Here is a 15,471-nt window from a genome sequence, read left to right on the forward strand (position 1 = left end):
TCTCAGCAAGGGCAGCAACAAAATTCAATGTCTGTGGAATGAGAGAAGAAATGAAGCAGACAAATAATATCATACAGGGATATTTAGGTCAGGGAATAGTTCGGCGTAGTAAATTTAAAGGGCGGGCAGATCTTTCTATTGCAATAATTTAAATGTATAATATTTTTTGTTTAAATACAACTGCTGTTTTGGAAATAAAAATGCAAACAAGTATTTGTTCACAAAATAGTGCAGCCATGTTGCTTGCATGTCAGTTCTGTCATACTATGGAGGCTGGAGCCTGGTACAGCTTGTGAACTTTTTCCTTAGCAAATATGCTCTGCAATGGTTTCCTATGCCGTGCAATAAAGTCTAAATTCTGACTGCCTTTCTGAAGACTATGTTAATTTTTTTCTGAAGATTTCTCCACAACAGTATGACACTGTCTTTTTTATCTTATTTAGAATTTATGAAATTATTAAACTTAACTTTTCTTTTTTTATAGGTTTTTGAGCAAGAAGGAGTAAAGATTTTTAGATGTCCTTCACCAATTTTCTTTGCTAATATTGACTTCTTCAGGGAAAAGTTAACAGCAGCAGTAAGTACTATTTGTTTAAACATACTTTACAAAACCAAATGGGTAGTTAACAGGCATCAAAGAATATAGGTAAGACTGTAAGAGGGTTTAGTTGTTTTACTGTACCACACTGCTACAATCAATGTTGCATTCTAATCTTTCACAACAGCTTTTCTCTTAGTGTTGCCAGATTAGAAAAACATTTCATGACTGTGAGCCAGCATCATCCACATTTTGGGAGTATACACTCACAAACAAATGATAAGTGGGCTTAATCATTTTTAAGTAGATAATGTATAATTAGTGCTGGTAATTACAGTTTCAACATTGGGTTTATAAGAGAAGATTATCTAATGTATCCATTTTTTTTCACAAATAAGATGACCTTTACTGAGTCTTCTCTCATTTTGCTGTGTGTAATCCTCACTCTCCCTTTCATGAGTTTTGCATCTCCTTGTCATATCAGTAACAACTTCATAACCTGAAACATAATTCACTCTCTCTGATTTCACATTTTAATTCCCTTGTGATAAAATGAGCACTTAAATACTGTAGTTGAGCAACAAGTGATTAAATCAACTTAAGATCAATTTCTTATGCATTTCACAACAAAATAAAACTAAACTACACTAATTTTAGAACAGTTGAATTGTAACAGCTACACAGAAATTCCATTAGTTTATTTTATGTTTACATTTTGCATTATTGATGATCAATAGAATGGGATGCACCAGAGCCAAATTTCAAATCCTATTGATAAGGGTCTGAATACTTGTGTCAAAGTGATATTTCAGTTTTTGTCTTTAATAAATTTGCAAATTTTCCAAAATCTTGTTTTTGCTTTGTCATTCCAGAGAATTTGCTTGATGTGGGGAAAACATCAATTTAAATGATTTTAGTATAAGGTTGCAATATAACAAGCTGTGAATAAAGTGAAGTGGTCTGAATAGTTTCTGAATCGACTGAATGTGATATATATCTACTCTCCCTATATACAATCTTAAGCCTAAAAGTGCAACGATTTTGTGCAACGATTTTATGTGATGTTATGTCACACTTTAAATCATGCTTATTTTAAAACCTACATATATATGTTTGGTATCATTCTTTTCAGAATTTATGGAACTTTAATGTGATGTTGTTAGATTTTCAGATTCTTATTCCGCTTTTAAATTATAAACTAAAAAATATCAAGTACTCATGTCTCGCGAGACGACACTTTATTCCAAGAGATTTAACCACACCTGGGGCTGGAAATAAAAACAGAGTAGGACAGCTGCTGTACAGGCTTTTAAATGTTCAAAGCGCCGTGTGACATACAGACACGTAGCGCAGGCCGGGGGGATTGGCGAGTGAAGCAAGCAGGGAGCGAACCCCTTAGTGTGTGTGTGTGCATGCAGTATCTATATATCCAGAAGTGATTAAATTGTGTTCAGGGATACTTAAAATATGTAAAAGTTGAAATTTTGAAATGACCTTGTACACATTGTCATGTTGTATGTAAGGAAAGTACAAACTGACTGACAGAAATATATTATTAGCATTCATTGTACAACTATTTGGGGTCATGGCCTATGCTACTTGAAAAAGGCAGGTTTCCAGTTAGCCTGGCTTACTGAAAAACATGTCTGGGTAAACTGCAGTCAGACAGATTTTCCAATTTGACTAAGATATGCTTGGTACACATATAACATAAAGCATATAACAAGATAATGTTTTATCCAAATGTATGCATACATATATATGAAAGATTAGGGAACCACTGAGCCCCAAACCCTTGATACAACTGACACACAGGCAGTCACAGATTCAATATAGAGGCTTTTATTATAAAAATACCTCACAAGGGTTTCTCCAAGGTTATACAAGCACAAACAGAAACAATATTCTTTCCACCTTCTGTCTCTACTCTCTCTCTCTGTCCAACTCCCTCTAGTGAGTGTTGCCTGCCTGCCTCCCACTGACTCTAATTTCCCAGAGGAGGCTACATGGCTTCCTTTTATACCGGATCCAGGAGAATTTCCGGTGCCAATGCATAACCTGAAGGAAGCTCTTCCGGGTCAAGTGGAAGTCCCAAAACATAGGGATGGTGAATCCCTGCAGCACCTGCTGGTGACACCCATGGGACCCAGCAGGGCTGGCTCACAGCATTATAACTCCCATTATGCCCCACAGGGTTCCACATGGTTACCATGGTCGAGGGATTCTGCAATCTAACGGGTGAGGGATAAAAATATACAAAATTAGGAGCTTTCTCCCACTGCTCACTTACCTTGACATCACATTTTTATAAAATATTTTATACTATAAAATTTGTTTTTTGCTTATCTTCACCTCATGGAGTATAATTACCTTAAAATAAACACCAGTAGTGCTTAAATGTTATGAAAATGTTCAGTGGAACTGGGAATTACTGCACTTAAATTAACAACCTGGGATAGGAAGGCTTGTGGAATTTGACTTTTTTTGACTTTGAAATCCAAAGTGAAATTTAAGCTCACACACAATGATTCACTTCTTCTTATTGCTTCATCCGAAGCAACAATTTCATTAATGAGCAATGAACATGTGACTGGGCTTTTGAGATCTGATTAAACACAAAACAACCTTTTAATCAGTTGTGATTGCAGATTGTATAACCTTACCTTCCTTCCCCCAAAACACTTTTCCTATATTTTTTCAGGTTGGCTTTAATCCGCTAAGAATCCTACGTAAGCGTAATAAGGCTTTAAGAAAACTGAAGAAGCTTTTGAAGAAGGGGGAGCTTCAGGTCACATCTGTAAGTGCAGAATTACACCTGTAACACTTTGAACTCCATTAAAAAGACTGTAAATCCTACTCAGAACCTTGAGACACAGAAGTCAGATGTCGTAAATTTGTGATAAGGGTGGAAGGAAAGGGCAAAATGCATGCATTTTATGTAAGTCATCAGAATCATTTAAAAGATTGCTGAACATTTATTGCCAAAAGGAAAATATGCCAAAACTAATATGTCAGATTAAACCATTTGAATGCTGGAACATCTCCACTGATGTAAACATTTCTAAAATAACAGGGTTATGAAATAATAGGACACTCTTTCTAGTTTCTTTAGACTTTCACTGTTTGTTTGAATATGTCACTGATGGAGTTTTAAAAAGGAAAAGGGGTCCTTTATATACTATAATGTATTTTTTTTTTTTATTAGAGAGGATTAGTACTAGCAAATGCTGTTGTCCTTAGCGAGTCTGAAGATGACCTAAACCCGGAAGAGCTGGACAAACCTGTAAACTGCAAAGATTTTCCTGTTGAAATGAACTGGAATGATGATTTACCAGCTAACATTCAAGTTCCCAGGATCTATTTGCACAGCATTGTTCTTGATTTTTCATCAGTATCATTTCTGGACATTTCAGCCCTGAAGGGTCTCAAAGCGGTAAAATAATAAAACATTATTATTCTCTACACTTATGAAACATAATGAATTGTTACATTATCATACAAAAATGAATTGTGCTCATTGTAAAGAGGTAGGTTTATACATATCACAACACAGCACCTGTCAGATTCCACATGACAGTTTGCTTCTTTGAATGCATGGTTACAGCACTGCAGCCACATCCGCAGTTCTCTTAGTCTTGCTGATGGGATAACTGTACAAGATGCATCAGGCAACAGATCTTTCAACAGCTATTAAAAGTTTTTCATGTTTTACAGAGCAGTCTTAAAAGAAGCAAGTATGAGGACTGAGCGTTAATTACACAGGTTCAGTAACCTGCTGCTGCATGCACTTACTTTTTTTCACTTAAAGGTTTCTTCAGAGAAATGACAAATTAAACACAACACTAATTTGATCAATGCATCCCCACCAAAGCAGAACCTGAGCAGCTTATGGGTTTTGTATGCCAATTCTAGTCTCTTCTTCAGTTGTGAGGTGGTTTTAGGATGCTGTTATGAATTACATTGTGCTATACATGCCTTACACATCTGGCAAGCCTAATGGATTACAGACTCCTTCAATGTTTGTTCTTGCCTTATGTGAAGTGACAATCAGGATCTCAGGGTCAGAGAGTATTAGTCCAGCTTGGGGCATAAAACTAAACATGTATACATTCACTGATATGGGGCTACTTTGGACTTGTCAACTAATGTGCATATCTTTTGGATGATTGAAGAAAACTAGGGTGTGCATATTCCCACAAGACAGTGACCAGGATGAAATTTTAAACCAGAGCTGTGGAGCAATGTGATGCTACATTTATATGTGGTTTCCACACAGGCTACCTGTATGTCCAAGTTGATTATGATGTTCAACTGGCTATAGATACCTCTAGGAATCAAAAATAATAGTAATCTTTGTACCATCCCACATTAACATAGCCTATTTCCTGTACCATCTTTGATGGCTATATGATCCATCAGTTCTAATATACAGTATTTCACATCATAACGTTGTATATATGGAAATTCAAAGTATTTAATAACAGTATGCAATTGACTTTCTTTTCATAAAGACAGTGCATCTATCATGACTTGCTTTCACTAGACACCCCAGTGCAAACTCAGGCCCTTCTCTATGTACAGAGAATAAAAAACAACTATCTTAGCCAGGAGCTAAAAAAGGAACTCTGGTGGCACAAGATGAAGCTTTAGACTGGGAGAGTTTTTTATTATTGTGGAAGGCTCACTCAACTCAAGTACTGAGAAAACCTTGCAAATAAGCCCACTGTATAAACAATGAGGAAAACTTTAAATACCAAAGAAGAAGAGAGTGAATGAGCATCAGAAAGATGACACAATTCCTCAAACATGAAGAAGGCTATCAAGAAATAAGCTGATAAATGCATGACACCTTAGGTAGATGAAAACACCATGAATTCCGAAAAACAGTCATTTACAACTGTATATGAATACATTAAATATGGTGTATTTTTAGTTAAATACACCAGCCAGAAAATGACTGATTTTATTGTGCGCTTAAATTCAGCATTACATTCTTTTTTTCCTCTGCCAACAGAGAACTTTGGTTTCAAACTTTGCGGGAAACCTGTCATTTCCAACGATTTACCTCTCTGTGAAACACATATCTGATTTAACTAAAATGCTAATTTTGGCTTTTATTTTTTGCTGTGCTGTTAAACTGTCAATGGCCTCACTATATTTATTTATTCAGCTTTCTTCTTTTAACAGCTGTTTAAAGAATTCATCAGGATTGATGTCAATATTTATGTTACTGGATGTGACAGTAAGTTTTTTGCTTTAAATGTATTTCTAACAATTCATTCCAGAATAGCTGATAATAGCAGCAAATGTTTTCAAAATTAACTTTTATTAAACTTAAATGTTCGTAGTTTTTTTGGAGTGGGGAAAATTGTAAACATGTGACAATCATTTTAAGTAATATTGGGTAATGCAGCACTTAACTTTATAGCTTTTTATACTGATGCAGCTGGCTATTGATTTACTTCAGACAGGTTATTCAAGATGTTAAATTGAAACTGAGGTAATGTTATTTTGCAAGAGAGCAGTCTTCCTTATCAAGCCACTGTAGCATGTATAATAACTACCGGTTTGACTGGACATGTTTACTTTACCTTTGACTTACATACTTTAATGTTGGAAATACATTGTACATTTGTCTTCTTAAATCAGGGCTTATCCCTGGGGCTTCTCATGTTCCTTTCAGCCCACCCTTTAATATGATGCCAGTTCATGCACTATCATCTTTTATTTATTTATTTATTTCACCATATATATATATATATATATATATATATATATATATATATATATATATATATATATATATATATGAGCTTCTGTAAAGTTTTAATTTCCCCTCGGGGACAAATGAAGTACCATTATATGATTTTTATGTGTACAGTAGGAGGAGTAGTATGGAAGTAAAAATATTTCCAGTTGTAAAGATCACATCATTACCTAGGCTTTTTCTGTAAAATTGATGAATATCTGTTAATTATAATTATTGATGTCTGTACTTTTCTGTCATTGAAAAAATAAAATTAAAAAAATATTCTATGTACAGTCAGGTCCATAAGTATTTAGACAGTGACAAAATTTTCATTGTTTTGGTATTATACACCAGCACAATAGATTTGAAATGAAAAAATTGTTTTATGATTGAAGTGTAGGCTTTCAGAATTAACTCAATGGGTTTAGGCAAGAGAATACAAAACAAAACCATCCGATAGATAGCAGAAGCACTAGGAGTGGTCAAATCAACCATCTGGTATATTCTTAAAAAGAAGAAACATACTGGTGAACTCAGCAACATCAGAAGGTCTGGACAACCATGGAAGACAACTGTGCTGGACGATTGCAGAATTCTGTCCTTGGTGAAGAAGGCCCCCCTTCACAACATTTAATCAAAAACAAGAACACTCAAGGAGGTAGGCCTATCATTGAGAAAGTCTACAATCAAGAAAAGACTTCATGAAAGTAAAGAGAGAGGGTTTACCACAAGGTGCCAACCACTGGTAAACCTCAAGCGTAGGAATGGCAGATTAGACTTTGCCAGAAAATATTTTTTAAAAAGCTGTCCAGTTCAGTTCTGAAACAATTTTCTTAGACAAGTGAAATTAAGATCAATATGTATGAGAATGATGGACAGAGAAGAGTACGGAGAAGAGAAGGAATGGCTCATGCTCCGATGAATGCCACAGCATCTGTGAAACATGGTGGAGGCAGTTTTATGGCATGATCATGCATGACTGCCAATGGAAGTCAGTCACTAGTGTTTACTAATGATATGACTACTTACAGAAGTAGCGAGATGAATCTGAAGTGTACAGAGCTATACTATCTGTTCAGAATCAGCCAAATGCTGCCAAACTGATAGGATGTTTCACAGTAGAGATGGACAATGAGCCAAAACATTCAGTACTGCGAAAGCAAGCCAAGTGCTTTTCAAAGCAAAGTAGTGGAATATTCTTCAAAGACCAAGTCAATCAACTGACTTCAACCAAATTGGACATGCATTTGACTTACTGAAGACAAAACTAATGGCAGAAAGTCCAACGAATAAGCAGCAACTGAAGACAGCTGCAGTAAAGGTCTGGCAAAGTATAACTAGAGTGGAAACCCAGCACTTGGAGATGGCCATGGGTTCCAGACTTCACAGAGTCATTGACTGTAAATGACTTTCAACCAAATATTGAAAATGATCATTATATTTATGATTCTTAGCTTGTCAAAATACTTTTGAGCTCCTGAAAATAGGGGAACATGTATAAAAATGTCCGTCTTTTCTAAACAGCTCATATGATATTTTTTGTTAAACCCCTTGCATTAAAGCTGAAAGTCTATACTTCAATTACATCTGGACTGCTTTGTTTCAAATTCATTGTGGTGATGTACAGAGCCAGAACTGTGCAAATTGTGTCACTGTCCACATACTTGTGGACCTGACTGTATCTATTTATCTAGGGCTTATTTCTATATTCACTTTATATAGTTAACAAACTAATAATAAACTAAAAACACTGCATACATTCCACATGTAATACTCATTCATCGATTTTTCTAAACATCAACAGTCACTGATTTATAATTACTACCATAAAAGAGAAAAAACGGCCATAAAGTCTTTTATACTATAAAGAGAACAGCAACTGAAGTATTGGTACAGAACTATGTAGATTTTAAAAAGTGTCTCAGTTATAAATCTGAAGGGAAATCTAGCAGATTGTTGCTGAATCAGAATGCAAGTTGGTTTCAATTCAGGTGACTAAAAAAGCACTTCCTTTGGAATTTTCATGGGATCTCAAATTCTTTCCTTTCTAAAGAGAAGTAGGTAATGTTTGACCAGGCCCTTCTCACACATGCACTGGGTTCCCACAAACCCACACACAGCAGAAAATAAGTAAGCAGACTGATCAATCAAAAACGCAACCTTAATTCACTATAAACAACTTTGTGAAACATCAAAGCTCACCTGTTTGCCCTGCTAAAGAACTAATGAGTGATTGAAAACCTGTTACTTCTGTTTTGGGTAAACTGACAGTTAAATTAAAATATAAATTACAATATAGCACAGAGAATAAGTACAAAAAGGAAAACATTATTATCAACAATTGCTTTTGAACGATTCAAAATAAATTTCCATGAATCACCAGGGTCACTCTGCTGAGTGCATGGGGCAAAGAACAGTTTAACTGATGACCTCAGCTGCTCTCACACATTGAAATTCAATTTTATTCTCCAGGTTATATTATTGAAAAGCTGGAGCAATGCTCATTTTTTGACAATGAGATCAAGAGCTCCATCTTCTTTCTGACTATCCATGATGCTATGTTGCACATCCAAGAGACACACCCTCAGACCACACGGGTTTGTTGGCGGTCAAAGGTATGTAAAAGCAAACCATGACTAAGATTCTAAATACAGCAATGTAAAATAATGTAAAAGTGGCTATCCATGTAGGGTTGCAGGGTGGCCTATTGATTAATACTGCCTCAAAGCTTTAGGAGAATATGGTCATGATTATGTTGTAAATATACATGTTTTGTTCTTTTGTTTCTTTACTTTTGTACCATTATTTAGCCAAACATTGGTGACAATGTAAAATTGTCACCATATAATTACTTGTTCAATAATGCCATTGGTCTCTAGGGGCATGTTTTATTTGCATGTATGCAGTATCATATGATTTTGGCTACCATCTTATCCAAATGATCTGTAGTTGCCTGCACTTTGTTTCAAAGTAGAGGCATTTTGTTGATCTGAGAAAACTAGTTTCTCTGCACATTTATTTTTAAGGTTTTGAACTTGGGTTGTTATTGCTGTAAATTATGGTGTGGATTTTAAAGATTGTGGTGTCATGATTTTGCTTCCTGTTTTGCTGTTTTGATTGCCCATCTCACTCAAGTTAAAAACATTAATCTTTGACATACATTTTATTAAAACATCAAAATGGTTAGGACAACCATAGACTCCCATGTAACCCTGAAATGATTAGGCAATTCAGAAATTCACTGATGAATTTATGCAGAAATTAAAGTGTATGTCCTTATGCTTACAGGTAGCAGATAACTGTGTGCAATACAATGAGATCAGTTTGCATATGAGAAACCGAGAGAATGCGGTAAGTCATCCAAATGTTTAAGAGAGATTCTTTTTTCAGCTATAGATACTGATAACCTGTTTTTGTGTTGCCAACAGAGTTCAAATCCCGAGACCAAATTCTGAATATGTCCGAAGATGGTTTCTTCCAACTACATAATGGATTCCTAACATTTGTAGACTAGATCATGCAAAACTGTTATTTCCTATCATGACTAAAACTATTTGATGTTCTGCATGAAGAAATATACAAAAAAGAGTAAATCCATAGTGTGCAGATTGAAAAAGTAAAGTTCTATCTGTGGAAATCTCTTGCTGATTCCCAGTTTGATTGGGAAACTTTACTAGTTCTCTACTGAGAGAAAAGACTTAAGGTTCAGAGGTCATTACCAATATACTATACATGCTGTGTATTACTTTTCTTCTGCATTGAAAGTGTACTGCCATTGAGGAACACTTATTGATTAGGCATGTAATATGGCATTTTTCACCAAATTCATTGGTGTAGAATTTCTTGTGTCAAATGCACATACACTATTTGCTTATCATAGTGGCTTAAAGTTAAAGCCTTTAAAGTGTTTTTATTGTCTTTTGTAAAATAATGTGGCTTTAAGATTGTATGTTTTGAATAATGATGTTATGCAATTTTTTAATGCTTTAAAATGCACTCCGTTGTTTTACTTGACCGCAATTGACCGAAGTGTCCTTACAATTAAAGAAATATATATTTTCTCTGTATCATATTGTAAATCTATGAATTAAATTAAAAATTTTTCACTATATAAAATCTTATATTACTGTATATTTATTGTAAAAATGACCTTGCACCTGCTGCTACCAGAATAGACACTGGCTCACAAGACCCTGACCTGGGTAGATGAAAGTCATGCTTGCAATTTCTCAATTAAACTCACAGCTACCAGCAAATTATGGAGTTGCAAAGCACAGTCAAGAAAGTATAAGATGCAGCACAGGTAAGGTGTTATCTGACAATGACAGTGCATCAAGTTATGCTAACTGGAAGACACAAAAATGTTGTCATTGAGTAAGCAAAAATAAACTGATGAAAAGTGTATGCAAATGACATGACACCCAGAAGCAGACGTTTTCCTGAGACATTTCAAACAAGGCATGAATGTGAATGTGAATTCAACTGGAACATACAATTTCAGTGAAGTCTTACTGCGTACACGACATACACATTGCTTAGAGCTTTAGGTTAAAACTAAGAGTCCCTTGAAAGCCATTAAATTAAAATGGACTCAAACTAATATTGATGTCTAGGTTATTAATACTTACGGCAGAAGAAGCAGGTCCTGAGTTTAGCATGCATGCTGCCAAAATAACTTGTCTTTCTTCTAAAGCATTCATGTTGTAATACAAATATGCACTTAAACAAGATGACAAGTAATCAAAAATGCAGCTGAAAACATAAGCACTTCTTACGTTAATAGTTTTGCCATGTCACTGTACATTTCTATATTTTTCTTCAAACACTTAAATAAATTTATAAAACAGCACAGAAAAGACAACTGTATCACATTCCCAAATAATCCCTTATCCTCATGCTTAACCCAGTTTCTTGGTCTGGACCCTAATTTCAGAAGCATGGGTGCAATGTAGAAAACAGACCATCAGTGAGCCCATTCAAACACTCACTCTCAAGTCAATCTGGAATTAACAGAACCTGCAAACACACGGACACAGGAAGAATATGGGTGTTAAATCTGAACCCAGGACAATGGATTTGTAATGCAGCTACATCAGCCCCAATAGCACAATGCTGCCCATTACATAAAGACTGGCACTCATAAAACAAAATTTACTAAAGTGAAATGTATCTATTGATTCTTACCATAAATAAACATAAAAAATATGAGCTATGGAGAAATCATTTTTACTGCCACCAGAATAATAATCCACTTGCCATAGAATGTGCTGCTAGCAGTGGCGTAGCTAGGTGGGGGGCAAGGGAGGGACATCTGTCCCTAGGCGCAGCATTCAGGGGGCGCCATTTTAAAATTTTCTTTCCCTTCCCCATTGCATTTTGGCAAACAGGAGGGGGCGCGAAACCTTCAGTTGTCCCCGGGCGCTGAAAACCCTAGCTACGCCTGTCTGCTAGTCTACTTGTATTAAATTAGCCTATTATTGCTTGACAGAAATATTATCAAGGATGAACCTGAAAAAATAAAAATCTAAATTGCAATAAAAGAAGCAGTAGTTTATTGGCCAAGAACCAATTAAAAATGAGAAGAACTTGTTATAATTGCTTTCTGAGAACTAGGGCGTATTTGTGAATTTCTACAGTAGAAATATGCTGTAAACGAGCTGTGTCAGTTAACACGTGCAATTTCTAAACCATCTGATTTTACAAATGCAAACTGAATTAAAATTCCTCTACTGCAAATCCATCACAAACCTAATCAAAAGAATTAAAACTTTCTCAAAACTTCTGCATAAACTGATCAAACTTGTCAGTAAACTGTCCACTTTTTGGGTTGTCAGCCAAAAGTTTAAAAATATTAAAAATACCAACATTCATAACTTTTAAAAGGCATTGCATTTATTTTCTATTTGATACAGTCCATGGACATTGCTCAGGAAAGCAAAATAGAAGTAGAATGGCGATATTAACAAATTGCCTTCAAAAAAATCCTCAGACTAGAAAACACCTTACTGTGGATGGCAGAAATCAATATTTCTCTATACACAATGAATAGGCTTGGTTTAAACAAATATGATGTATGATGAAACAAAAGGCTTGGAATTTATGTGCAGCATCAAGTTAAAATGTACCAGACAAATTGCTTTTAAAATAGATAAGGACCACATTCTCACTTGTTAAAAACTAATCCAAGGATAAGTTCGATATTTTTCAAGTCCAAGTTCTTTCATCACAACCATGATATATATTAATTATTCACGATGCTGTGTACTAAAGTGAATCTATTTAATAATAAAAAAAAGCCAGCACTTGCACTTTATAATGAAGCTAATGGGGACCAGGGTTCCACTGTAAACAAAAAAGCATTAAAACTCTCCACATATGTGCACTTTAAAGTAAAAAGGGTTTTCTAATTAGAAAACATGCCTTTCGTGTTTCTCTGGCATGCTTGTAATAACAAAAATAAACTGGAAATAATACATTTAAACACAGATTCTTAATACAATTTCCTTGAGGTAAGGATACATTTCTTGTTTGCTCATAGCTGGCATTGTGGGTGGACTTAATAGCAATCCCCCTTCACTACCCTGTATTCTGCTTATTATCCTACTTTTGCTCCTGCAATTCTGTTTCTTTAGCAGCTAGGTTCTATCATGGCTTATAATAACAGACTGATGCATGCTCAAATCATTTGATTATTTTTTCCTAACAGTGCTTAATTTCACCTTTTACATAACCTACAGGGCGAGTAACACGATGAGTGGCAGTATAGTGAAAACAGCATTTCTGAATTTCAGTTTACTGTATACAAATAACAATAAATCAGCATTTCATTTATAATAAAACCGTTTTTTTTTTTTTTTTTAAAAGAATTAAGCTATCTATTTTTTAATGCATGATGAGTTGCTCTTGCTGAGAATATTGTAATAAAAGAACCAATGACATTTCTGAGTGAGTAAACTCATTGATATACACAAATACATGTAAACCCCATGCAGCCACTAGCACTATGAGAAGAGTGACACCAACAGCTACCACTCTATGTTAAAACATCAATACTTATTAAACTTCAGTCTGAATAAGCTGGAATTGCCTAAGAGGCCCAAGCATGTGTTGGTGTTCAACAGGCGATGGAGTGACATCTTGTCCAGGGACTGTTCATGGCTTGCACCCAATTCTTGCTAGAACAGGCTCCACCTTCCTGATGACCCTTCTCTTGAAAGCAGGTTAGGAAGATTAATGAATGGACACCTATTATGTCTGTTCAGTTCTTGTCACTCGCTTGCATAATGCATATGTTCAATATTCTCTCTAACCACTCTCTAATCTCTCTGACCCTGATCAGCCTCTGCTGTTGACCTTTGGGAGATGTCTAAAATCTGACACTTGCATAGGAAAGTGCTGTCCTTTTGAGCCTTCACGTTACATTGGCCATCTTCTGTTCTTTTCCCATGTCTAATGTCACCTCAAACTCTTTGCAGAATAACACAACAGGCTTCCATATAATGAAAACATTTAAGCAATTGTAAGTGTAAATTGTTTGTTATTTTCATCTAATTGTCTACAAAAGAGAGACAATGAACCATATCTGGGCATCAACATTCAATAAAGGTGCTTGACAATGACTCTCTGCTGGGGCTGAAGGGTGCTGTGGCTGAAAATGAGCAGTGAAGTACATAGCCAGATCTTTTTATAATGGCTAAATACCACAAGAAGGTTTTGTTTTTTACCTTTTATCCTTCATAAAATTACATAGATATGGTGTTTTGCAATATGAGTGCAATCTCAAGATGCAGATCAATACTTCATAATATTCTGGGCTTAAAAAAATTGATGCACTCACCAAGTTTTAAGGCTTTTGTTTATAATGGGACCCCAGTATCCATTAGCTCCTTTATAAAACGCAAGAGCAGGATAGTTTTTTTTTTTTTTTTAATTTATAAAATGCTTCACTTTAGAACACAATTTCATGTGGCAAATATATACAATTGATAAGAAATAACCAACATGAAAAATACAGAATTACTTTTAAACTTTTACATTTATACACAGCTACTGATTGGAGGGAGTATCAGTCCAATCACCATGACATTTTTACTGTAAACAAATGTGAAGATGTGTCTATAAGTTCTTTGTTTACCTTATTTTAGATGCATATATTTCTGAAAATTAACTGTTACCTTCAAATCATACATTACGCAAGACAGTTCTACTAGAAATATGCACCAGGCATATGACCTTCTATCTAAAGAAGAGTGATTAGTCTCTTGGATCATTACAGATTAAACATTAAGATCTTATCTATACTGACTAAAAATTTGTAGCAATTAATTTCTATTTGCACTTAAAGAAAAACATATACACATAGCTAACAAGTAAGAATTATACTTTTTCCATTGCCACTGATGTAATCTGAGAGACTAAATCACTCAATTAGGTTTTCAGAGCAACAGCATTATCATTTCTGCTTCATATAAACACCAGTTCTATAGTACTACAAAGCACTATAAAATCACCCCTGTTTGAGGCTGAAAAAATGAACAATATATTCCTTTTTTCCTTACCCAGATGTTGCCAAGTGCTAAAACCACAAAGCCAAAATCACTTGTACCATGTTACCAATTCTTTACATAATTAGTTATATCATACTTCTAATATTTACATACATGTTTAAATAAGTATAGACTAAAAAAATACCCTGAGTATGTTACATAATTTCTATGCACCAGATTTAGGCAAATTTTTTATTTAATAATGAATGAGTACAAAATTTGTAGAAACAATTAAAGTGCATGAAAATAAATTATATATTCTAATGTATTTATGAAGTTAAATTTGATACATTACAGCTCAAAACTGGATGGAAGCTGTAAACGTGTTTCCAAAAAAAGCATTTTGTTCTATATTTTTAAGCCAGACAAAAGTTCATATTGGTTGGGGGACGAAACTGAAAACACACCTATATGCACTGGCAAACATAAATGCAAGAAGGAAAAGCTTGTTTAGTTTGTTCACTTTTTAAAGTCCAATGGCGCCATGAAAGGGGTTATATAAAAATATTTTTGTTTTAAACATAACCATTAGTACAGGGAACATACACTTTACATAAACTGAAACAATCTCTGGGAGAAAAAAAAAACAAAAAAACAAAAAAAAAAAACAACAGACTCCTTTAACGTAACTCCTCCTT

At 34.8% G+C, this 15,471-nt stretch overlaps 2 protein-coding genes across 9 annotated transcripts in view; both read left to right on the forward strand.

The window, feature by feature from the left end:
• The window catches only part of LOC114660381 (chloride anion exchanger-like), a 147,365-nt gene extending 136,969 nt beyond the window's left edge, over positions 1–10,396 (forward strand). Inside the window, exons 15-21 of one of the 8 annotated variants that reach the window (XM_051919790.1) lie at positions 485–577; positions 3,240–3,335; positions 3,744–3,971; positions 5,726–5,780; positions 8,760–8,902; positions 9,576–9,638; positions 9,716–10,396. In XM_051919790.1, coding sequence (XP_051775750.1) covers positions 485–577; positions 3,240–3,335; positions 3,744–3,971; positions 5,726–5,780; positions 8,760–8,902; positions 9,576–9,638; positions 9,716–9,742 — 705 coding nt within the window. In that variant the 3' untranslated portion in view covers positions 9,743–10,396. The remainder of the gene's footprint in view (positions 1–484; positions 578–3,239; positions 3,336–3,743; positions 3,972–5,725; positions 5,781–8,759; positions 8,903–9,575; positions 9,639–9,715) is intronic. The other 7 variants (XM_051919782.1, XM_051919791.1, XM_051919776.1 and 4 more) reach the window with 7 other exon arrangements.
• The window catches only part of LOC114660397 (sortilin-like), a 228,401-nt gene that overhangs the window by 31,257 nt on the left and 181,673 nt on the right, over positions 1–15,471 (forward strand). The window lies entirely within an intron of this gene.

This window comes from Erpetoichthys calabaricus, chromosome 1 (genome assembly GCF_900747795.2).
Source record: "Erpetoichthys calabaricus chromosome 1, fErpCal1.3, whole genome shotgun sequence".
Lineage (NCBI taxonomy): Eukaryota > Metazoa > Chordata > Cladistia > Polypteriformes > Polypteridae > Erpetoichthys > Erpetoichthys calabaricus.